Genomic DNA, 26,424 nt, shown 5'->3' on the forward strand with positions numbered 1-26,424 from the left:
TTATATAGACTGATTTCTAGGACCTGACTTTTTGTAGGTAGAGTAGTATAAGAGTGTGTGGCAACTAAAATATTGTGTAAGTTAGTCACGTAATGTATTTATATTCGTTTATAGTTTACTTTGTCACATGAAATGATCTTTGTATGTATTTTTTTATGTATAGAGTTTGGAGGATCCCAAATACCCCTATTTAATATTATTCTTTACAAAAAATGCTGGTTATTATGCTATCAAATACATGTCCTCTAAACAATAAGTTTGCCTTCAAGGGTATACATGGGAATCAGTTTCGAGTGGTTTTTATGTTAAAGCAAGGTAATGTTGTGAATGTAGTCTTTACGGCTACCATATGCTAGTTGTTTCATGTGAGCTTCTGCTTGTTGTAACTAGTTGGTGCAAAAAAGTTGTTTGATCTTTGTCATAGCTTGTAGATTTTTAAGCTAGATTCTTATGAGTAGTCAAGTCATAAAGGAGTGGTTTCTCATTCAACACCTAATATGGAGAGAGTTGTGTCCCTAGTGGGAGCTTGTATGTTGTAGGAAAGTTTTGCCCATTTAAAGTACGAGATTATGTTGGTTTAACATTGTGAAAATCAATATCATAAAATAAATCTCATTATAATTATAAACATTAATAATTACTAAATTTATTGATTAATATGTTTTAATAATTGTGTAAGTTATATTTATAATTAAAGAAATAAATATTATATAATATTATAAATAATAATTTGTAGGAAAACACACATAACACTAATAATATAAACTCATACACATCAAACAAAAAATTATAGTCAGGTTCGAGAAAAAAATGTAATCCTTTTTTTACATTTTAGAATAACTTTTTAAATAAAGTTTCAAAAGGGGTAAAAACTTTAAAATAGTTTTTGTGTTTTTTTTTTATAATTTCTTAATAAATTATTATTAAAATATTATTTTAATATTGTAGTTTTTTACTCTAATTCATTTTGTGTGAGATATATGAGGATTAGAGATTTTTCAACTCACTTATTATATGTGGATCAATAATGTGAAAACTATTTTAAGAGTGAGATAGGTTTCTACGTGAGTTATAATTGAATTTCAGAGGTCTAATTTTAGTTAAATATTTTTTCAACCTAAGACTTTTCTCCAAATTAGCCCAATTACAAACATATATAAGCAAAACCTATTCTTTTAACTGGAATTCCTGAATGTGAATAAATTTTAACCTCCACCCTATACACTTTTAAAATTTTAAAAATGTTATTTATTCTAAAAATGAAAATTCAAAACTAAAAAAATACTATGGAAAAGTAAATATGGAATAGAATTCAAAAATCAATATCACATTTTGAAAAAAAAATGAAAAAAATTGATTTTTTTTCTTCTGAAAATGTACTTTTCAAAATTCAGAAAAGTGTTTTAAAAATCCAAATCCAGCATATATGAGATTCTAGAATATATTTTTATCCATCACGTAAGAATTGGAATAGCCTTAAATGCCAAGATAAATTCTCTCTACAACTTCATACATTTTCTATGCACCTTCATATTTTTTTTAAATTATACGATATCTTCTTTATGAGTATGATGAAGAATACAATGTTTTAGTCTTTATTGTTAAGTGGTTTATGGTTTAGGATTTTAAATTTTTCGGTATTTGTGAATATTGTGTTTTTTCATATAAGTATATATTTATTTTGTGAAGTAAATTAAAACATGTCAAATAGAACTATTCTCTTAAACTTGAAATTGAATGGAAGATATGAGAGTAGGGGATACATGTAAAATTATTTTAAAATATGAGTTCATATTTAATTTTTTTTAAAAAATTAATATTGATTTTTGCAACAGGATAAGATATGGAGGTAGATGTAGAATTTGCCAACACCAAATGTGTTCTTAGGAAGGACCCCATGTGATGGGCCTAAGTGATAAAGTGTTGGGCTTCTGAAGAGCCTTGAGAAACCCACCCTCATTTTCCGCACTGAATAGAACAAAACTTTTACCAGAGATAACAGGGAGAGGATAAAATCAAAGAGAAAAGATGGGGCTGACGAATTTCGTGCTCACGGTGGCCGGTGTAAGCGCCGTGGTTCTCCTCCTCAGGAGTGATGTGAAGCAATCTGCGTCCATCTTCAAGCGCAACGTCAAGCACATTCGTCACTGGCTCGAAGAAGAAACATCAGAAGCTGCCAAGTCAGTCCCTCTTTTCTATCTCTCTTATTCTTTCTATATTATTTGTTCAATTGAGAGAGATTTGGCAATGAATCACAAAAAAATGTTGAAGAATCCTCCCTATCAGGCAATGTTTTCGCTTTATTGACAGTTTGTCCAAAATATTAAATAAACATGTTAATTTGCTACTCCTTCTGTTGGTGATCACTAGAGATGAGAATATACAATATAAGTGGGTGAAAGTTATGGGATTATGGGATTAAGTTAAACTTAAAAAAATTCACTTCGTAATATGGTGATAGAGTTAGGTTGAGTCTATCCTAGCGAGTGTTTGTTGGACTTATCAAGCCACCCGCTATTGAGTCATTATCAGGTCACCCATAATATATTATCCTACGCACGAACTGTCCCTTTCGGCGTGAGGAGAGATGAGAACATTTAATTATATACATGTGGGGGAAACCCATGAGCCGGTTTTATGAGGTTAAATTAGGCTTAAAGTCCGAAATACCTTCACTTGTATTTATTTATTTTGTTCATTGGTTGTAGCTTATGGTTATTCAGGTCATTCCTAGAAATATTTAAATAAAAGCTTAGAATATTTTCAGATGAAAATTTAATTACTTTGGGTTGGATTCCTTGTTATATATTGAGAGTCTTTCTGCAATGTTGTATTTTGAATGTGTTACATTTTTGTAATAATTTTTTTATATATGAAGTTGCTTCCATTTTTTCACTTTCATCATACTCCAACGCTTCGCCCTTAAAATATAAAGCATACCAGAAGAGCTGAGGGATATAAAGTTTGTGATTACTTTTGTGGCAAATATTTATGATCAACTTGTTAACCAAGATGAAGTTGTTTTAGTTAAAAACTTATTTATCAGGTATGTGGTGCAGGGGTGCATGAAGATTAGGTTGGAATTGAATTGTTTTTTTTTTAGTTTAAAAGCCCTATTGAAATCATGGTGTTATGCTGTAATTATAAAGACAGAAGAGCATAAGTAATTAGGCTAATTTTCTTGATTACTGTTAAACTATAAAAAAAGACAAATTAAGTTTCTGCTGTGTGTTTATAATTGTTTTTAAGAATACATATATAATTCAGAGATACTGTTATCATATAATGTCCATTCTTTATTATTTATATAATTATTACTATTACACGATCTTTTGATGTTTTGGAGAAGAGAGATGTGATAAGGATATTAATGGTTAGGTTTGAGTAGGATACTAAAGTAAAAAAAATACCTGTATCTGCACTCATACGTGTGATGGATACCAACTTCGATACTTCCCTTACTCTGAATATCGATCCACTGATACTCAAATCTATTATCCACATTGATTTTTGAATATGATCGCTATAATGTGCTTGTTTGGCAAACTAATAGAAACATGAATGTTATTGTAATACTAATATAATATAACGATTGAAAAGAAAACCAATAAATTAAAAGTAAAATATGTAATTGATCTCATAATTATAAAGTATTGTTGCATATAAAATTATTTAAATTAATAAAATATTTTCAAACTAATACTTGTTAAATAGTATAAAATATCATAACTATTATCTGTAGGTTTAGGGTTGAGTTGTATAATATTCATACTCATACTTGTAATCACAAAGTTTGATGGATAAGTATCCATGTTTAGATCCAGTTAATTTGGTGAATAAATGCCCTATTAGTTGCAGGTAACTTTTATGTGTGTGCATTGGATTAGGCCTGAGATGGGATAAGATCAAAAGAGAATGGCTTGAATGGCGTGCATAATTTTTTCAAAATAATTAAAACAATTTAGTGGATGAAATGATAAATGATTTTTTTTATAAAATATAATTGCATCCCCCTCATTAGCCTTCAATTTCAAGGATATCAGAAGATGCAATTGAGGAACACTGATTTCTTTTCATGAATTCCTTTCCCCCCTCCATAATTTTTTAAATCGTAGTAACTAAAGGGAACTAGTCATGAATTCATGGTTAATGTTCTTTGAAGACATTGTGGACTGTGAACTGGCTATATCATAATAAATTGGTCCTTGAATGAATCTTTTGGTTACATTATAATTTATACAGCACATGTCTGTCCTTTTTGGTTTCCATCCTCTTGCCCCAAATTGCTGATATACGTGGTACTCATTCATTTAGTATATAATTCATAGATTGTAATAAAATTTGTGCCAACTTTTCAGGGTTATAGAGAAGTCAACTCCTAAAGAACTGAAATCAAAGGTTCCTTCGAAAGATAAGGACTAAGGATGACAAGCACTAGTGTTTGTTTTGGTGATGGGGATGTTTACTGAAGTAATATTATTTTTCTTAGTGTTTCTCTAACCATCTTTGAATGGATACAAATTTTTACTTTTTACTAAATTGAATTTTTCATCCATGTCTTATAATGTAATTCCTGAAAGATCAATACATTTTTGGATATACGTTTTTAGGGACATACATTTTTAGCGTGTTAGCATGGTTTGACTTCTGAGAAGAGAACCATCTGGCTGTAACCTTCGTTCGAACATAAATTTGTTGACTTGTGGAATGCAAGTTTTTAGCCAATACTTTAGTTTAAGTTTGAAATATATTGTACCAAAAAAGATTTGACTTGTTTAAGAGAATCCTTGTTCTCCTTTTTATTTTTCAAATTATGCATTTCCTTATGCTTTGGGGGAGGGGAGGGGAGTGGAGTGGGTAGGGACTCGAATGGTAGTGTGTAATATGAAAAAATATGGAGAAACAAAAAATGGATCAAAAGATAGGGAGTATTCTTTAAAGTAGTTCCCATTTTGTAGAAATTCCCATCAGTTTAAAAGAATTTAGTAGATTGCTCACTGAGTGCATTCCCACTAGTGTCCTACTCAAACCCTCACTGAATGCATTGCATTGGTAATAATTGTTCTTGAGTATGTCCTACAGCTCTGTGATTCTTGAATATGGGCAACGCCATTGAATCGTTTGCTTCTCGCTTAGGACAGGATAAAAAATCTTGCAGGTAAGACCACGCAGGGATATTCTATGCTCATTATGATTGATGTATGCATTTTTTCACTTTCCTCTTCATGGTTGATATACTTGTCTTTGGATATGTTTCACCTCAAGGTGTGTGTGGACCAACATGGGATTTCATGTGCTATATTGAAAATTTTTGCACTGCCAATATCCTGAAATTAACCATGGTATTTATATTTTTGGATATATGTTTTTTTCAACCATGTGGTTAGGTTTGAATTAAAATTAAAAAGCCAAACCAAACCAAACAACTTATTGTGTTTAATTATGATATTATATTTTTGGGATTAATTAACAACTAACAAATATAAACAAACATATCTTTTTAATATTATTTTATGGTAGGATTACATTTTACTTACAATATATTATCAAAACAATGATGAAAAGTTTCTATTAATATTTCTAATTATAGGATTATTTAACTTATATATGGATAAGAGATAAAGTTAAAATTGTGAAGATAATAATAATATATAAAAGATCATAACATATTTTTTTATTAAAATTTTTTTCATTATAAAATATATAATATTTTAAAAATAATTATATAATTTTAAAAAAATACTTAACAATTTTATGGTTTAGGATTTATGAATCCTAATTTGATTTAGCTGAAATTTTATACTATTTAAAAATAAAACCAAATTACATTTAATTTTTATAACTATTTAATACAAAGTCCAATAAAACCAAACCACCAGCAGTCCTAATTACACCTAATTACATGGATAAGTAGTGAATGACGTCTCAAGATAAGAAAACATAGTTCCAACCATGAACCGATCTGTAACTGCCACCCTCTGTATATAGCCTATCATTACGAGCCTTTAGAACCTTCGCATTCTTCTCTTCAAGATTCAGCAAGTGCAACATTTTGGAACGGAACCCCCCGAAGTTAGTTTCTATGTCGCGCCTGTGTAAATTACAGTTAATCTATTTTAGTTCTTGAAATTGTTAGGGTTTCCTTTTCTCATCTTTCGAACTTGACTTGGGTTTATTGAATTAAATTGATACAGAGTTTTGAGTCTGTTTTAGGGTTTGTAAAAGGATTGTATTGATTTAAACGCAACAAAAATTAAAGGAGAATAAATAATGCAAAATTTTCATGTTAGAATCAATGCTCGGCAGTGGCAATCCACCCAACTTCTTTCACATTTTTATTTCTTCATCCATTGTTTGGTTAATCGTTTTATCTTTGTCGACTGTTCATACACATACAGGTATTTTGGTATTTTTTGGTTAATCGGTTAACACCTTTGTCCTTTGTTCCTTTCAGCAGAGCGTGACAACATTAACTTCATTTGGTTTCAGAGTTATACAAGTTAGATTTAAAGCAGGACAAAAGTGTAAAATTGCAGTAGAAGTAACTGTATAAAAGCTGCCTGATGCACCATTCTCTTCTAATGTAATCTGTATGTGATAAAACCATACGCAAAGTATGTGTTTTGAATTTTATATCAAATATAAATATATTAATTAATTATAAGTTGTAACCATGCAAATAGATTGTGAGAAAATTAGGTTCTGGATATTGAGCAGGCTATACTGTTCAAATCAAAGGCATTTATTCACTAGGCATTTATTCACTTCTTGATGACGAGATCTTTATAGAATAAAATAGTCTATTAAAGAACAGTTAGCATTTTCTCTATTTATTTATGTTGCTTTTAAAATAGGCCAGGGACCTCAATGGCTGTGCATGTAATATGAAAAAAATATGGGGAAGCACAAAATGATATAAAATGGATCAAAAGTTAGGGAGAATCCTTTAAGGTAGTCTTCCATTTCTGTAGAATTTCGCATCAGTTTGAAAGAAATAAGTAGATTGCTCACTGAATGCAATGCATCGGTAATAATTGTTTTTGAATATCTCCTACAGCTCTATGATTCTTGAATATGGGCAACGTCATTGAATCATTTGCTTCTGGCTTAGGACAAGCTATTGGCAAACTATTTAATTCTCCAATTGAATTTCTTTCAGGAAAGTCTTGCAGGTAACACCATGCAGAGTTATTTTACTCGTTATGATTGATGTATGCATTTCTTCACTTTCCACTTCATGCTTGTTGTATTTGTCTTTGGATATGTTTCAGCTCAGTGTGTGGACCAACATGGGATTTCATGTGCTATATCGAGAATTTTTGCATTGCCAATATCCTGAAATTAACCATGGTATTTATGCTATCGTACATTGGTGAGTACAACTGTTTGGTTGATTACAATATGGTCTGTTGTAGTACGTAATACAAACCAAGCACTATTTAGTTTGACATATCTGAAATTGGGTATGTCTCTGTTTTTTATTTGCAGTTCTATTGTTCTTCTATCTGGTACATAAATTGGGCATATGCGGATGTTTTTGCCGTTCTTCTTGCAAAATGATATGGGCATGTTTCTCTTCTTGTTTCCATGTCTGGGAATATTCCTGCACTTGCTTGTGTATTAACTTGCACAATATCAGGAGAACAAGAAGAATAAGAAGGGTCAGAATGGACATGAATCAAAATTTCTACTTTAAAACTGGAAAAGAAGAATACAGTGATGAAAGCCTGACATCTGTAAAAATGAGCAGATCAATTTCACGTAATAGGAGAGATTATAAAGCTTCCCACCTAAGGAAGTCTTTGCAACCTAGGAGACATCATGCTAGAGTTGAAATCAAGAGAGATATAGTCTTGGAGGACCTAGCTACACAAGCAATGCCATTAAGCATGGCAATCACCTAGGCACAGTCAATGACATCAAGGTATCCCATACATCTAAGTTTGGAAGGAAAAGAGTTCTTCCAAGGAAGAGAAGGTAGAATCTTTTAGTTGAAGATACATATACTAACCACTTTGTATCACTGTACGTTTCGGATTTATTAGGATGAAAAACAATAACAATTTTTTTTATCTCCTTGTTATATAATGTTTCAAATACGGTAAAAGGCATCATGAAGTAAAGAAATGGCTTTGACAGCCACACATCCAAAACACTTGCTATTGAAGTTTTCTTTTACCTTATGTCCCCTCGTGAAATCACTGATAAACCATTTTTGTTTTTGTTTTTGTTTTTATCTTGATTTCCGTATAATTAATCAGTACTAATAATGTAAATAATTGCACAGGAATACAGGTTAAGAACTGACTAATCGATAGCTTCTTTTGTAGAAGAAGGTATATTGCAACTTAAGGAAAATGTTTTGCTATTACTTTGCATAAGGGGTTGCCTTATCCCAAAAGAAAGTCCAAAGTTTATGATCGTTATATAGGCAATCCACGGTGAGATACATTGGATAGACAAGAATCTGGGTTGTTAAAGAATCCGTGATAAAGGGTTACCATTACTTTACATTGAAGTTTGTTCACCCCCTAAAGAAATCTAAAAAACTACGGTTCTATATTCTTCCACTCAAATATCCCAGTCGCATTGATTTGTTACCAGGCCACCAACTAAATTGGAACACCCTTTCTCCTTCAATGGAAGGTGAGGAGGGAAAACAGTGCTCCCACAAAAACCCTTACGTTGAACTAGAAGAAGTTGACTTCGATTTTATTCTAGCATTGAGTATGCAAGAACAACAGAGAGACTTCACAATGCTTTCAACAATTGAAAGTGAAAGTGATGAATATCTAAGTGACTCCTCAATTGATAATGATGATGATGGTGATCCTGACTTCGTAGAGAGCCAAGAGTTTGATACTGACCTTTCGTTCCTTGAAGATGAAGAAAGCAATGATGATGAAGAAGAAATGGAAGTCGAAGAAGATGAGATTGATCCAGACGAATTATCTTATGAAGAGTTGATGGAGTTGGGAGAGTTTATAGGAGAAGAAACGAGAGGATTATCAGCAAATGAAATCTCTTTGTGCCTGAACCCTTATACTTACTATTGTGCTGACAGAAAAATTGGAATCGATCGTTGTGTGATTTGTCAGGTTGAATATGAAGATGGTGAAGCACTGGTGGCACTTCAATGTGAGCACCCTTATCATGCAGATTGCATAAGCAAGTGGCTTCAAATTAAGAAGGTTTGTCCAATTTGTAGCAATGAAGTTTCAACTCCAAACATGGCTTCGAACACTTAATTCTTTACCTCGAATGGTTTAATCAATGTGTTTGTATAAATTACGCACTGTAACTGTTGTTTAGAAAATAAACAATATGCTTTAGATCATTACAAAGAATAACACCAAATTAAGAAACTCGTTGTTACAAATTCCTCTATTTTATAAATTAATTTCATTCCTTGAACAAATTTTATTTTTATAAAATCCTATAAAAAATAATCTGCGTGATACTTGAAAGCTTATTAAACCATTTAAACCCCTAAATTCAAAACGAAAGTATTAGTGCATATTTTGTAACTACTTGTTTACAGAAAACATTAGTTTGTTAAAATTTTCTCATAGAACTTATTATTTTCCAAATATATATTTTAGTCTCAAAAAGTTTGTAATCTAAACCCGATCATTAAAGTGAATCATATTTTGTTTAACTTGGAATTTATAAGTTGCAGTTTGAACCCCAAGTTAAAACTTATTCTTTTAGGAGGCCAAACAAAAATGCATGTTGCAGAAGACTCAAGTCGTCTTCTGTGCATGTGTGTTAGATTTGAAACAGAAAGAATACAAGAACAAAGAAAATTGAATACGCACACCATTATGTTTCTGTGTGTATATATGTATATATATCTATATATGTAGTCCCTAGCAAGGCAACCCAACAAAGCAGTTGAGGGCACCAGCATGCCGTGTAAGCCTGCTGACGTGAGTGCCGTCTCTTGGCTTCATTAGGAGACCCTTCTTGTATTGCGTCGTTATTGGTGACCCTGAAGTGTTGAACGTGGCACCATTCATCAATAGGTCCATGTCTGATTGCCACTGCCAGTTCTTCCACACTTCTGGTTCTGCATCGACCCTGTGCGTTATCTCCTTTGCAGCGTCGTTGTTCGGGGCAATGAATCGGTTTCCCTGGCTCAGAATGGTTGGTGCTGCGCTTCCTCCTATTGCGTACATCATCCAGTGAGTGTAATCGTTGTTCAGAACGTGAAAGAATCCCATTCTGCACCTTGGCATCCTCTGGATCAGTCCCTGCCCGAAGTGGTTGAATGCCACTGTAATCTGCATGATCTTGTCTCCAGAATAGGTATCAGTAGCACCAAACAGCATCACGTCGTTATGTCTGGTCATGTGGCAGTTAGAGATGGTGATGGCAGTGGAGCCTTGGATGACATCGATAAGTCCGTCATCAGAGTTAGAGAGGGAAACATGATCGATCCAGATGTTGGAGGCACCGAAAACGGAGATGGCATCACCATCACTCCTGGTTCTCAGTCCAACGTGGTTGTAAGAGTCCCTGATCATGCCACCCTCCTTAGACACAATGTTCTTCACGCGAATCCCGTGGATGATAACGTTGTTCACGAATTGCATAGTGAGGCCAGCACCATCCCTGATCTGAACGTTGGCGCCACGACCATCGATGGTCTTGTCGGAGGAAATCAACAGCTCCTGTTGAAGAGTGATGATCATGCTGCGTGCGAAGGTGATCCACAATGGACCCTTTTGAGTGACACCATATCGGAGGGTTCCTTCTTTGGGGTTAACCATGTCCTCATCGGAATTATCAGTGACCACATAGATGGGTCCACCGAGGCCTCCGACTGCACGTCTTCCGAACCCTTTTCCGCATTTGGCTAGCCTGTACCTGTCATTGGCCCAGTCTTTGTTGCACCTCCAGCAGTTGTCAATGGGGTTGCTGCTGTCACAAGGCGCTCCGGCGTCATTGTTCCCTGCCTTCAATCCCCTCCTTGTGCTGTTCAGCATTGAAAGATGGACGTGGTAATTCAGTTCACTGGCGACGAACTCGGGTGTTGGTACATAGGACTCAAGAGCGATTTTGTGAGCTTTCTCAGATTGAGCTTTGAGAAAGTCATCAAATTCAGCAATGCCAGCCTCCAGGCATGGGATGGTAATGGCCAAAGTCACCAACAGGGAGAACACAACCTTTGATGCACTTCCGGCCATTGTTCCTCCCAACACCAATGCTTAGGATTTTTCTTTGCCTTTTTTTTGTGTGGCGAGGTTGTCCAAGGTCTAGGGATTAAAGAATCAACAAAGACCTTGGCAAGCCTCTACCACTTGGAACACAACATAATCCCTCATCAATTTAAACTATCTCTAGGAACTAATTTTAGTACGTTGATAGTTTTGGCGATCACCAAATTAGTATTACTCTACTTTTTCAAAACACTAATTATGTGTCCATACGTTTGTCTTTTTCTATTTTTAAGAACCAAATTTTGCCTATATTATGCTTTCTTTGCTATTCCTTAGCTCTTTTTCTTCTTCATTTGCTATTTCGATGTGTTTTACCAACTTCTTCATAAACTACTTAAAATAGAAAATAGAATAAAAAATAATTCTAAAAAGGTAAAACTAGTTTGTACACCAATTAAAATTATTATATACAAAATTTTAAAATTAACTTATATATAAATTAATTTTCACTTTTTGATAAATTTATTTATTTACTTTTCTATCTCACAAATACTTTGGAATAAACTTGTTCAACAAATCCTTTTGTAAAAGCTCATTGCGCTAGATGAATTATGTGAAATTCCGCATTCTAATTCGTCTCATTCTGGAAAACATTTTCGGATACATTTTAGAAAAGTTACTTCAGAAAACATATTTTGAAACGTAATATATATGTTATGAAAAGTTTATTATTTTTTTTTCAAAAGTACTTTTTGCAAAATTTGGTTTCTTCCAGAAAACGTTTTCTCAAAAACATTTCATAAATTCTAGAAAGAATATTCTAAAAGAATTATCTAAAAATTATTTAACGAAAAGATAAAATAATCCTTTTAGAAATTGATGGGTGCAGGAAGAGTTTTGATAGAAGGAACACCATTTTTTTTTATCGACAATAATAAATAAATAAATATGAGTCACTATACGGGTGGTTCAACCCTTATACATAAAGACAACCTTAATCTCACCCAGTAGACATACTCCCAAGTATGGCTATACAAGACACTCCTAACTTAACCAAGAGAAAGTCACCTGACATACTAAGTAAACATCTCATAAGATCATCCTAATACAAATCATCGGATCTATGCACCAATCAGAAAAGGAAAAAAATGCAGACCGTGACTTGGATGAAACTCAAGACCAAGTCTTTAATTGGACCAACGCGAAAGCTTCCTGTACATCTACTACTCCCCCTTTAAAGATAACCCTATTTATGTGTCTCCAGACCTCATTTACTACTGCGATCCAAATCTCCCCCCCCCCCAAACCTCATTCACCGAAGTCGGTGCACTACTCAACCTAAACTGGGAAAAGTTTAAACAATGGGACATTATGAAACAGACCCTGCACACCCAGTCATACACAACAACCAAGCAAATTTGCACTCGAAGAACAGATGGGTACTAGTCTCCTCCTCCACCCCGCACAGGCTGCAAATGGAACTTGCAACTGTAATCCCGTGCCTAACCAGGTTAGCCTTAGTGGCCACCTTGTTTTCCAACACCCTCCAAGTCGTAACTAGTGCAGTAGGTACAACTTTACTCACCCAAAATTTTTTATACACCGTGCTATTCTCTCCAACTCTGTCCCCCATTAGATAGAGGTAAGCCGATTTAACCGTATACCCGAGCTTCTCCCCTTCCTTCCACTCTCATCCTCCTTATCCAAGTCAAAACTCGCACCTTGGACTGCCTGAGAAAATAGAACCACTATTTGCTTCTCGCATTCAAACAGATTCCAATCCCACTTTCCATTATTCCATCCCCCAAAAGCTACCACCGCAAAATCTTTTGACAGACTCAGGGAAAACAACCTCGGGAAGACATTCTTCAAAGCCCCACTCCCCATCCAATTATCTTCCCTAAACAAAACTTCCTTTCCATACCCCACCTTTCAATTAATGGAATCTTCAAAATTTCAACCCAACCCTCCGAATTTCAGACCTTCCTCAAATCTTTCCACCATATAGATTCCTTATTGTCTTTCCCTTCATCTCTCAGGCTTCTCCAATCCCCGTACTTGGAAACAATAAGGAAGCGTCATACCCATTTACCGAGAAGCGCCAAATTAAAAGTCCTTAAATTGATAATCCCGAGATCCCCGTCCTCACGAGCTTCACACACCTTTTTTCAGGAGGCCCAGACTACCTTTCTTCCCTCGGAACCCCACCCCCAAAGGAAATTCCTTTAGATTTTCACAAGCTCGTTTGCCACCGCCTCCGGCATTTTGAATAAAGATAAATAAAACAATGGAATAAATGACAATACTAACTTTATCAAGCAAATCCTGCCTGCTAGAGACAAAAATCTACCTTTCCACCTACTTAAACTTTTCTTCATTCGACCAACCACTCCATCCCAAAACGCCTTCCTCTTATGACACCCTCCTATCGACAACCCCAAATATACAAAAGGAGTCACCATCACTTCACAATTAAGAATTGTCGCGAAGCACTGGATCATTATCTGCTCCTCCCCCAAGCCACCTAACTTGCTATTCATAAAGTTCACCTTGAGCCCAAAAGAGAGTTCAAAGCAATACAAAGCCACCTTTATATTGAAAACACTTTTGACATTTTCTTCGCAAAAGAATAGAGTATCATCAGCGTACTGCAACATGTTTACCTTCACTTTCTCCCTGCCAATCTCTAAACTATCAATCAGGTTCTTCTCAATTGCCATCCTAGACACTCCCGCCAGACCTTCTGTCGCAATGAGAAACAAGAATGGAGCTAGAGGGTCGCATTGTCGAAGACCTCTCTTTTGTAAAAACTCTTTAGTCGGACTACCGTTCACAAGAACTGACACAGAAGAAGACTCCAAACATCCTTTAATCCAACGAATCCATTTGTCGCAAAATCCGACATTTTCTAGCATATAATAAATAAACTCTCATCTTACAGAATCATACGCCTTCTCAAAATCAATTTTGAAGAAAACACCATTTTTCTTCCTTCTTTTCATCTCATCCAAAATTTCATTAGCAACTAACACGCTATCCAACAAACCCCTCCCCTCGAGGAAAGCAGACTGTCTGACATCAATCACTTTACTAATCACCTTTTAAATACGCAAAACTTTATGAAACCCATATTAAAACCATCTGGACCAGGGCTTTTCGAACTTTCACAACTCCACACTGCTTCCTTAATTTCCTCTTCTGAAAAAGTTTCGACCAACATCTGATTATCCTCCCAGAAATAGTATTAAAACATACATTATCTAACTTTACCAACAACTCTTCATTCTCGACAAATCTGGCTTCAAAAAAATCTCTGACCTTATCTTTAATTTCATCGTTATTCTCACACCATCGATTGTTCTCAAGCACCCCATGTATCTCATTCTTAGCCCTCCTCCATTTGATTGACGAATGGAAGAACTCCGTATTCAAATCTCCTTGCTTCAGCCATTTTTGCCTTGGTTTTTGCTTTACAACCGCCTTTTGCTTAAGCAAATTATTATTAAGCTCTGCTAATAATGACCTTCTTTCCTCCCTTTTCTACTCATTCAAATCAAAATCATCATCTTTTGCATCCAACTCCCTAATCCTTCACCTACCTGATTCACATCCCCAAAAGTCTCCTTATTCCATACTTTTAGGTCGGCTTTGAGCTTCTTCAGCTTTTCTTTGAAAATAAATATTCCTCCACCTTGCACTTCATAATTGAGCCATTTTTCTTTTAGGAACACCTTAAATCTGTTGTCGCTCTGCCAAACATCCAAACTTCTAAACGGCTTCAGCCCCAATCGACGTACTTGTTCCTTATAATGATTGCGCAATGATCGGAGATCGATCTACTTAAAACGAATTGTTTACAATGCGGCCACGTGTCAACCCATTCTTTTGACACAAGAACCTTGTCAACCCATTCTTTTGACACAAAAACCCTGTCAGTCAACGAGATATCTATCAGTTATGTTTCTTCGATAAAAGCATTGAACCCATCTATTTCTCTACGATAGTCAAACACAAACATCAAACTCTTCCTCTCTTCCTGACTTCTGATAGAGTTAAAGTCACCCACTACACACCAAGCCTTAAACAACTGTAACGACCTATATTTACTAATCTCCTCCCACACCGCCTTCCTGTCCCCTAACGAATCGGGACAATAAATATTCACTATGGTAACAAAGACCTCCATATCATCCTTCTGTAGCCCTTCAATGATAGTAAAATTTCTACCATTAAGAAACCTGGACAACTGAAAACAACTTTTCCTCCATATTGTAATAAGCCCCTACACTTGCACCATTCTCAACCCACTTTATTTCATTAGAACCCCGCAACACAAAAACACCCCTCAATTCATAGTTGAATTTATTTGGTCCAACCTAATGCAAAAATATATTACAGAATAATGAACTCTTTAATCTATAGATTAGAAAAATCTGAATCGTTCACACATCTAATTTACTACAAGTTTAGGTTGTTGAAAGCGTACCGAAACTAATAAAATTTTAACTTCTAATTAAATTAATTCAAGTTAACATAATCTGAAAATGTGTTGACATAGTCTTAATTAATAAGCCAAAATAGTATAAATTAACACCATTATTTGTCATAGATTTAGTTCTTCTACTCTAACTGATATATTTTGTAATGTTCAAAGGTTTAATATTTATATATTTTACTTGTCACTATTTTAACCATTCCAATATAGATATATTTTTATTTTAATCCACTTCACTTTTTTTTCCGTTGCTATTATTTTTGGGTTACTTAATTTTCTACCTTTAATAATTTTTTAGTTAAACTCTCCATTACATTTAGAGTAATGATACGCACATACTACTCGTTTTACAAAATGCCCTAATAACATTAATATATGTGACTTTATTAATTATTTTTAATTTTTTAGGCTATTTTTCTCTCAGTAGTATATAAAAAATTATTCAGATTATCTTAAAAATTCTTTTATCTTTTTATCATAATTCGACTTATATAATTTAAATTAGTCTTATCTTTAGTCAATAATAAATCTTCAACACACCTCTCACAACGAGATATACATATCTTAAGCATAAAATTAGATATTTGTGGATGATTTGATTTATTAAACTAGATTTTGATATCATATTAAAAAGTGAGTTTAAGTTTAATTAATCATTACAAAAACCAGTTTATAAAGAGATTATGTCTAAATTATATACTATAAATGTGTCTTATCTTAAATCTCGTATGACTTGCATGACACTAAACTAGATCAAAACTAAAATATCCTTGATATAAGACTAAAAATTTATTTAATGCATTATTAATTATTTTATATATATATATATACATATATATATATATAATACACAATTGATATTCGCCTTTGATATTCTTCATAAATATCCTCCAGTTCAAAGGTTACATGTTTTCCTCTTTTAGGAGAAATATATTATTTGAGGATATTGTTGACGTATAAAAGTGGTTGTTGTAATTATGAAAACATCAAGACTGTTAATGGGGTAATTTTCAAATCATATAAAGAGGCTTGCTATGCAATGAGACTATTGGTAGATGATAACGAATCTATTGATGTCAATATAGAAGCCAACAACCTTGCTTCAGGAATTCAGTTGAGAAGATTGTTTGTTACCATGTTACTCATGAATACTATGTCCAGACCTGATGAGGTGTGGAACAATACTTGGAAGTTGCTATCAGATGACATTGTATACTTAAATACCTTATATAACATGTCTCTTTTTTTTTGTAGGTTTTCGAATTGAAGATATTGAATTACAAAACCTTTGTTCTTCTACAAGTAGAAGAATTATTAATTTCAAATGGTAAGTCTTTAAAAGACTTTAGCAGTCTACCACAACATATTCATTCATATTCTTTTATTTATGAGAATAGATTCATTATTGGTGAATTAAATTATGACAAAATAAACATGTCTAAAATGCATTAATCTCTTTTTCAATCTCTAACTGTTGAGCAAGTGGATGTGTATGAGAATATCTTGACAACAGTACTCTCCGAAGTTGAGTTTTTTTTTTCTTATACGGATATGCTGGCACATGAAAAACTTTTATGTGGAGAACTTTGCCCACTGCCATTAGATCAAAAGAGTTGATTGTGTTGAATGTAGCTTCTAGCGGTATTTCTTCTTTGTTACTTTCAGAAGGGAAAACAACTCATTCTACATTTTGCATTCCATTGTTAATAAATGAAGAATCAACTTGCAACATACCTCAAGGAAGTCTTCGTGCAAGATTGTTGATTGAAACTAAATTAACTATATGGGATGAAGCTCCAATGATGAATATGTTATGTTTTGAAGCTCTAGACATAACTCTAAGGTCGTGTTTGCTTTTGGGTGTGACACTATAGTTGAAGACGGATGAGAGGGTGCCACCCCCATTTGTTTGAGTGGAGCATTGAGGGTGAGGGTGCGGGGGAAGGGGAAGATGTGGGTGTCGTTGGTCCTCTCACCACTGAAGAGAAAATAGAGGATGGTAAGGGGAAAGCCACGTGGGAGATGTTCAAATACCATGCTACCCTTGCTTTTCTTCACTTTGTACTTCATCTTACACGCCCCTGCCATACCACGCATAAGAGACCAATGCAGCAGTGCAACATTGTCCATGCACAACGATAACAATGGCACTGTGTGGATACATGCTATGCAGAAGAAATTCCTGACTATGGTTCAGGGATGCGAATTCAATGCCATGAATGAGTTGGTGAGAGAGTAGATAGGTCATAAGTGTTCATTCACATATATAAAAACATGGTTTTGCGAAGTTAAGAATGAACTCAAACAAATTCAAAGTATCCTTACAAACTTTTGCATTGGTTTAGGGCGTTTGGAGAGGTTCATGAGTTAGCATAGTGGTACAAGAGTGAGTTTGGTAGTGCATCTCTGATATCAGGTTAGCATTCCGTGAGTTTAGTTTCGTGCCTAATCGATTATCACTGAAAAACAACACAAAACATAATCGATTATGTTGTTAAAAATAGTGAAAAATCGATTATGTTGGTGACAATCGATTATTTGTAGTTTTTCTAGGAGCATAATCGATTATTTGTAGTTTTTCTAGGAGCATAATCGATTATGTGTTCTCCGTAAATATCAGCTTAATCGATTATGTTCCAACATAATCGATTATCTTCGATTTATAACTGTAAGCAAAGTCGATTATACCTCTTAAATCTTTGAATAATCAATTATGTGTTATTTTTAAGGCAGAGGATAATCGGTTATGTTCATATTTTTCCAGATTTCTGAATTTTTTGTGATGTATGATTTTTGTTTTCTTTTCTTAATTAAATGTGTATTGTTTTCCAACATAGTTTCATCTTCTTCACAGTTGCATTGTGTTGTTGTTATGCTCTTCTTCCTCCCAGTTCAATTGTGATCTTGTTCTGCTCCTCTTGAGTTATGTGGTTTTTTTTTAAAATGTATCTTTTATTTCAGTTTTGAAGGTTTAAGTTTATATATTCTGTTTGGATATTTATGGTTTTGAAATTTAATTTGTTTAAATTATTTTAAAGTACTTATTTATGTTAATAAGTTTGTAATTTTATATTTGAATTTTTAATTGAAATTCAATAATTATATTACTAAATTAATTATCGTGTTAAGTTGTTTATATAATTTATTATTGTATAATTTTTTGGAAAAAATTCGATGGAATATAAGTATTTATTTTTTTTACATGAATTTAAATTACAAATGTGAAATTTTTTTTTTAAGATATTATTATTAATAAAAATTATTTTTGTCTATTTGATGAAAATTAATAATATACATTATTTTAAAATAGAAATGTTAAGATAGTAATGAAATTTATATTATATTATTTAAAATTAATCTAATAAATTAAATATATTTATTATTGAGAATTATTTTTCAATGGGTTTTTAGAGTGTTAATTAAAATCCATTTTAAATATAGACTAAATTAATGTAGTTATTGTTTTTTTATTGATTAGTAGACATTTATTTTCATATCAGTCATAACGTATTCAATTATGTTTTTTTTTATTAAATTTTAATATTGAAAATTTGAATTTTTGTATATACTTATATCATTTTTGTTATATTACAATGTTGAAATGATAGAGTCATTTACAATAAAATGTTTATTAAATTTTTTATTAATTATTATAATTACATTTTAGGGTAATTTAATTGTTGTAGTTTTACACCGAAACGGTAACCTATTCGGTATGTTGTATTGACACTTGCCCGTAATTATGGTTATGGATGAAAAGTTAAACATTACATGGATAACATTATAAATTAGGCAAGGCATCTTGACGAGGCAGAGATGGTACATTTTGAGGAAACGGTTACAATTTATGACGATCTTGTTGCGACAAACATGAATTTAATTTCACAAATACAACAACAAATTAAAAAAAATACTGAAGGTGCGTTAGTGATGATCATTTGTATGATTGCTTTTAGATTGAATTTGTTACGTATGGTGCGTACTAGAAGCGACTCTATGAGTGAGTTCCAACCACAAAAAGAGCGTCGCAGACAAGAATTGATGGAGTACTTGATTCACACTTAACAATTTCGTGATATTATTCGCATGGGACCTGATGCCTTCCTTCAATTGTGTCAATGAATACGGGGAACTGGACTTGTTAAAGATGCATATCGATCAACCGTGGAAGAACAAGTTTTCAAATATCTCCACATTATTGGGCATAATGTGAAGCATCGAAGTGTTTCATTCTTTTTCCATCGGTTTGGAGAAACAGTTTATCGTTGCTTTCATGATGTTTTGAGTACAATTTTAAGGTTGGAGGGAGAATTCTTAATTTAACTAAAAGGAACGGTTGTAGAACTGCACATTCTTAACAACAACCGATTTTACCCTTACTTTAAGGTTTGTTTATGACAACATTATTTTTAATTATATATAATGTTTTATTTATTTTGTGTTTAATTAAAGTTATGAAATTTGATTTACATTAGGATTGTTTAGGGGTCATAGATGAGACTCGTGTACGTGTTAAGGTTGCACGTGCTGATGCACCTCGTTTTCGAGGGAGAAAAGATTGGCCAACCCAAAACATATTTGCAAGTTGTGACTTTGACATTAAGTTCACATATGTCCTAGCCAGTTAGGAAGGAACAACCTCCTATTCAAGGATATTGAAAGACGCTTTGGCACGAGACGATCCTTTGGTTATTCCAGAAGGTTAGTTTTAGAGGATTGGGTGTGCAAAACAATAAATAGGTTATAGTAGTTTATACTAACGCAGGTTTCCACAATGTTTGTAGGAAAATACTATCTTGGTTATGCAGGTTTTATGTTAAAACCAAAATATAATAACACCTTGTCACGGGGTTAGATACCAATTGAAAGAATATTCGCGAAGAGGGCCACAAAATGCTAAAGAGTATCATCGACATTCATCACTTAGAAATGTAATTGAGAGAACTTTTAGGGTGATGAAAAAATGTTTTCCAATGATAGTTAGGGGGACTGAGCCACATTACGATGTCGATACTATGACAAAATTTGTTCTGGCTTATTGTATTCTGCCTAACTTTCTTCGTAGGGTCAACAATGATGAGTCTCTAATTGAAGAATTAGATCATGAATTGTTACAAGAAGATGTACAACCAATCCCTTTTCATGCTCGTGAGGATGATTATAGGCTAGGTGATGAGAATCAACTAAAGGTGGCTTTTTATAATGAAGAACAAGATCATTCGCCTTCACATTTAAAGTTTTTCTTGTTAATCTTTGCAAAAGATAAAGCCCAAGCCCAAGCCCAAGAAGGCCAAAGCTCACAAAAGCCCAAAGACCATCCCATGAAGGGCAAGGCCAAGTTTTAAATAAATATTGTTTAGAAAGGTGCTTAGAGGGAAACATTAGAAACCTCTATTGTTAAAGCATCTTTTAGTCTTTAGTTAGGAGTCTTAGGGGGGTGTATTAGTAGATAGGTGTAGGAGTAGAATAGGAGGTGCCAAAGTGAAGGAAAGAGTCACACCTTCCTCATGCATGGTTTAGGCGCCGATTTTGAATAGGTTTAGGAGGGAATTTTGAATTCTCTTAGCTTTGTTTTCCAGCTCCTTAGGCTATAAATAGAGGTGCTCTCTTTGTAAAATTCAGATTGGAATTAATCTAAGAAAACTCTACTCAAATTTTGAGTGATCATTGGAGAGCTTTTGAGCCTTCTTCTCTAGTCTTATCTTGATGGATCCATGGAGTCTTCAAGTGGCGGCAACACTCTCATCTAGGAGCATTCCACACTTCTAGTGGCGAGATCATCCAACATCCTTCCATCTTCATGAGCAATTCTTCTCTCCTTCCTTTCTCCTCTTTCTATTGTTTTTGTTAGCTTGTGTTCTTGAGTTTTGGTTTGGTGTTCTTGCTGTTTTTATGAGTTTTTGGTTCGGCAGTTTTATAATTCTGTCCATTCATCTTGTTCCTTTGTTTTTCTAGCTCATTTGTTCGGTTCAATTCATTCCTTAAGTAATATGTTCGGTGCAATTGCTTTTTCTTCCACCTTATTCAGTTCAATTTGACTATAATAGGAACATCCAAATGAGTTTGGGATTTGGTACTAGTTTTTGGTGAGTTCTTGTCTTAGAACAATGATCCAACTCTAAGAAAAGTGCCTCTATAATGTCCAACTCAAGGTGATTCCTAAGAAGGTCAAGAACCTTTCTCTATATGGCTAGTGGAATCACATCATGTGGTATCATGAGTCTTAGGTTCTTCTTGTTTAATTCTTGAGTTGTGTGCACTTTAATTTCAAGAGCTCTTTAATTTTTATTTTTATTTTCTTGCAATTTAAGTTTCTATTTTAGATTTTTACTTGAGTATTCTTGCTGTTTTTCTTTTGTTACACCAAGTGTTTGTGAAAAGGTTTATGGCACTCATTGTTCATATGAGTATGGCTGCTCTTTTGGAATGGCATTCACCTTCCTAGAGCTGACCTTAAGCTTCCTTTCACTTGTTGATACATCTTGTGATATGTCTTTTAATTTTGTAATCATGTCAAGTTTTGTCTTAGTCATGTTATTCCATAATTGTCATTACTTCTTGTAGTACTTTTATTGCTTTGATTGTTTCTTGCTTTGGTGTCATATAATTTTTCTGAATTGATATTGATCCTTTGTGCATTTTTGTTTTTAGAATTGAGTTCATACTTGTATTCTAGACCTATACAAGTTCCAATACATCATTTTCCATTATGTCTTTGCTAGTTCATAATTCTGTTTTTTGTTCCTATTAGGATTCCTCTGTTTCTGAAAAAAAATGCTTACTGTTTTCCTTATTGCAATTGATTTACTCACTGGAAAATTCTGAAATTCTGGATTTGTGATATTCAAAGTGTTAGAAAAGAGTAGAAAAAAGAATCATTCAAAAATTCAAAGTACACAAAAAATGATAAATAAAATAAAAAAAGTGTACAATTCTGCCAAAAAGAATACGGTAATCTGTCAGCGATTTTAAAAAATTTATCTCAATTAATTGGCTTACTGTTTTTAATTGATTCCAGTGCCATTATTGAGTTAACATCTTGAAGTTTCTGTGGTTTAAATTTCATAATCCAGTTCGCTCTACATCATTCCAGTTAAATCAGTGAATATCAAGCACAGTTTGCATTAAAAAAAAAAATTCCAATAGCTAATTTTTTGTTTTCTTCATCTACTCTAGAGCTTTTCCTTAAGTATTCTTTTGTGTGTCTACTTTTCTCATTGAGTTCTTTATTTTCTTGATTGTCTTTCATTCTTACTCTTTGAGTTTGTCTTACATATAGTTTTCCTTTTGCAAATTACCTTTCCTTGCTTATACCTTTTCTTGTTTGTCTTTATTGTTTCATTGGTTTTGTGGTGGTTGCTTTTGAGATTGGTGTGCTTGCTTTGACATCTTTCATTTGAGGATTCCAAGGCCTCAAGATCAGATTGGTGCAAGAACATTATTTCTTTGAGAGTGACCTCTTTTTCTACCTCATTTCACTTCGGCAGTTTCATTGCCAAGCTCACTGGTTTTGCTAATTTTTAACTTGTTTGTTGTTTTTGTGTGTTTGCTGTTTTTTACAAATGGCTGGATTTTCAAGTGATGCATCCTACAAGCAGAATTCTCCTTCCAAAGCTTCAATCCTTGGTGAATTACATGAAGCTCAAAGAACAATTAGACGGTTGGAGGAGAAAATGCAAAAGATGGAGGTCCAACAAGCTAGACCATCTCCTTCTATCCATGATGGACATCATTCTCATAGACCATCTTCAAGAGCCTCTTCAAATGATTTTGGCCGTGAAGATGAGCATAGGAGAAGGAGACCTTCACCCCAAGTCCATGGACAAAGACATCATCACCAAGGGGAAAGAATTCACTACGGCAATGGCTTCTATCATGATGCAAAGTCCAAGCTTCCTTCGGTCAAGCTACCTTGTTTTAATGGTTCTAGTGATCCAAATGTATATTTAGATTGGGAGGCTAAGTGTGAACAAATTTTTGAGATCCATGAGATCCAAGATGAGCATAAGCTCAAGCTAGCCACCCTAGAGTTTAGTGATTATGCCATGAAATGGTGGCATGGAATTGTAAAGGACATTATCTATCACAAGGGTCCTCCCGTGGACTCTTGGAACTCTTTGAAGGATCATATGCGCGCTAGGTTTGTGCCCCCACATTTTAGGAAAGACCTCATGTTGAGACTCCAACGGTTTCAACAAGGCACGCTAAATGTGGATGAATATTATAAGGAGCTTGAGACGCTTGTGCTTAAAATTGAATTAGAAGAAAGTGAAGAAGCCATGATTGCTAGGTTTGTGAGTGGTCTTAGGAAGGATATTCAAGACATTGTTGAGTTACAAGAGTATTCATCATTGGGCTCTTTAGTTCATCTTGCAATGAAGGTGGAAGCCCAACTTGCTAAGAAAAACTCTTTTAAAAATGCTTCCAATGATGGATACTACTCCAAGTCGTGGAGAAACAAAACTTCTTTTTCTAAACATCCTTCCAAAGATTCTTCTTTCAAACCCAAGGAATCTAAGCCATCTACTTCTAGGCCTAAATCTCCCATTAGAACGTCTAATACTAAATGCTTTAAATGTATGGTTTATGGTCATATTGTTGCAAATTGTCCTTCCAAACGTAGTATGTACATGCATGAAGGCATTGTAGTTAGTGAGCATGATTCCAATTCACCTAGGCATTCTTCACCTTCTAGACCATCAAGTGAAAATGAGAGTGAAAGTCCTTGTGAAGGTGACTTATTGATGGTAAGACGTATGTTGGGCACAATCCAAAAATCTTCGAATGATACTCAAAGAGAAAATATTTTTCACACCCGATGTCTTATCAACAACAAGTTATGTTCCTTGATTATTGATGGGGGAAGTTGCACTAATGTGGCTAGTACAAGAGTTGTGGAGAAGTTAGCCTTACCCACTATCTCTCATACCAAGCCCTACAAATTACAATGGCTTAGTGAAGTAGGTGAAATCATGGTGAATAAACAAGTCCTCATTAACTTTGCCATAGGAAAGTATAAAGATGAGGTTTTATGTGATGTTGTGCCCATGGAAGCTTCTCATCTTCTTTTAGGAAGGCCTTGGCAATATGACAGACATGTTTTACATGATGGCCTATCCAATACAATGTCTTTTTCCTTCCTAGGGCGCAAGGTTATATTAAAACCCCTATCTCCCAAAGAGGTTCATGAGGACCAAATAAAAATGAAAACTAAAAGAGAAAATGAGAAAGAAAAAGAAGTAAGTACTACACTGAGTCACACTATTTTCTCCTCTAAATCCATCATGTTGACTCGTGCTATACCTCAAATGGACCCTCCAAGGTCTTCTTCTTCTTTATCTTTTTCATTACCCAAGGTTCCTATTTCAACACCACCTTGGTTAAAATATGTTAGGGATGATTTTTTCATACCTCCTAATGGGTTTCACCATTTAAGAGGTCTTTTTCCCAAAAATATCATCATTCCCAAACACATTTTTCCAACTTGGTCGATTTGTAGGACCTCCTTTTCTGCAATCCCTTTGGTTCCATCTGCTAAGTCATGCATTCTTTTTTCTTACACTTTTGATTGTAAAAGTAAACTGACTTTGTTATATGCAGGGATTCAGAATTCGTGGGCGAATTCTCTCCAACTCGGGGAGTATGATAAGAATCAACTAAAGGTGGCTTTTTATAATGAAGAACAAGATCATTCGCCTTCACATTTAAAGTATTTCTTGTTAATCTTTGCAAAAGATAAAGCCCAAGCCCAAGCCCAAGAAGGCCAAAGCCCACAAAAGCCCAAAGACCATCCCATGAAGGGCAAGGCCAAGTTTTAAATAAATATTGTTTAGAAAGGTGCTTAGAGGGAAAGATTAGAAACCTCTATTGTTAAAGCATCTTTTAGTCTTTAGTTAGGAGTCTTAGGGGGGGTGTATTGGTAGATAGGTGTAGGAGTAGAATAGGAGGTGTCAAAGTGAAGGAAAGAGTCACACCTTCCTCATGCATGGTTTAGGCGCCGGTTTTGAATAGGTTTAGGAGGGGATTTTGAATTCTCTTAGCTTTGTTTTTCAGCACCTTAGGCTATAAATAGAGGTGCTCTCTTTGTAAAATTCAGATTGGAATTATTCTAAGAAAACTCTACTCAAATTTTGAGTGATCATTGGAGAGCTTTTGAGCCTTCTTCTCTAGTCTTATCTTGATGGATCCATGGAGTCCTCAAGTGGCGGCAGCACTCTCATCTAGGAGCATTCCACACTTCTAGTGGCGAGATCATCCAACATCCTTCCATCTTCATGAGCAATTCTTCTCTCCTTCCTTTCTCCTCTTTCTATTGTTTTTGTTAGCTTGTGTTCTTGAGTTTTGGTTTGGTGTTCTTGCTGTTTTTATGAGTTTTTGGTTCGGCAGTTTTATAATTTTGTCCATTCATCTTGTTCCTTTGTTTTTCTAGCTCATTTGTTCGGTTCAATTCATTCCTTAAGTAATATGTTCGGTGCAATTGCTTTTTCTTCCACCTTATTCGGTTCAATTTGACTATAATTGGAACATCCAAATGAGTTTGGGATTTGGTACTAATTTTTGGTGAGTTCTTGTCTTAGAACAATGATCCAACTCTAAGAAAAGTGCCTCTATAATGTCCAACTCAAGGTGATTCCTAAGAAGGTCAAGAACCTTTCTCTATATGGCTAGTTGAATCACATCACTAGGTTCTCATATTAGGGACACTATAGTAAACGAAATGTGGCAAGATTATGTAAACAATTAATTTGATGAAATATAATATATTTT

The 26,424-nt window shown here is 34.0% G+C and overlaps 3 protein-coding genes across 12 annotated transcripts; 2 read left to right on the forward strand and 1 right to left on the reverse strand.

Annotated features, from left to right (window-relative positions):
• Nucleotides 1-1,940: 1,940 nt before the first annotated feature.
• On the forward strand, nucleotides 1,941-8,153 carry LOC137820198 (uncharacterized). Of its 10 annotated transcripts, none has more exons than XM_068624124.1 (5): nucleotides 1,976-2,180; nucleotides 6,458-6,951; nucleotides 7,058-7,172; nucleotides 7,272-7,372; nucleotides 7,489-8,153. In XM_068624124.1, the coding sequence occupies exons 3-5, from the start codon at nucleotides 7,075-7,077 to the stop codon at nucleotides 7,902-7,904; spliced, it is 615 nt and encodes a 204-aa protein (XP_068480225.1). In that variant the 5' UTR covers nucleotides 1,976-2,180; nucleotides 6,458-6,951; nucleotides 7,058-7,074; the 3' UTR covers nucleotides 7,905-8,153. The 10 variants fall into 10 exon arrangements, with proteins under 10 accessions (XP_068480229.1, XP_068480230.1, XP_068480228.1 ...); XM_068624123.1 differs by having other exon boundaries at nucleotides 6,458-6,590; XM_068624119.1 differs by having other exon boundaries at nucleotides 6,458-7,172.
• Nucleotides 8,154-8,639: 486 nt separating this feature from the next.
• On the forward strand, nucleotides 8,640-9,408 carry LOC137820199 (E3 ubiquitin ligase BIG BROTHER-related-like). Its single transcript, XM_068624130.1, has one exon. It carries the CDS (start codon nucleotides 8,640-8,642, stop codon nucleotides 9,246-9,248), a length of 609 nt encoding a protein of 202 aa, XP_068480231.1. The 3' UTR covers nucleotides 9,249-9,408.
• Nucleotides 9,409-9,633: 225 nt separating this feature from the next.
• LOC137820197 (pectate lyase-like) lies at nucleotides 9,634-11,375 on the reverse strand. Its single transcript, XM_068624118.1, has one exon. It carries the CDS (start codon nucleotides 11,187-11,189, stop codon nucleotides 9,870-9,872), a length of 1,320 nt encoding a protein of 439 aa, XP_068480219.1. The 5' UTR covers nucleotides 11,190-11,375; the 3' UTR covers nucleotides 9,634-9,869.
• Nucleotides 11,376-26,424: the final 15,049 nt, after the last annotated feature.

This window comes from Phaseolus vulgaris, chromosome 9, assembly GCF_000499845.2.
Source record: "Phaseolus vulgaris cultivar G19833 chromosome 9, P. vulgaris v2.0, whole genome shotgun sequence".
NCBI classification, from domain to species: domain Eukaryota; kingdom Viridiplantae; phylum Streptophyta; class Magnoliopsida; order Fabales; family Fabaceae; genus Phaseolus; species Phaseolus vulgaris.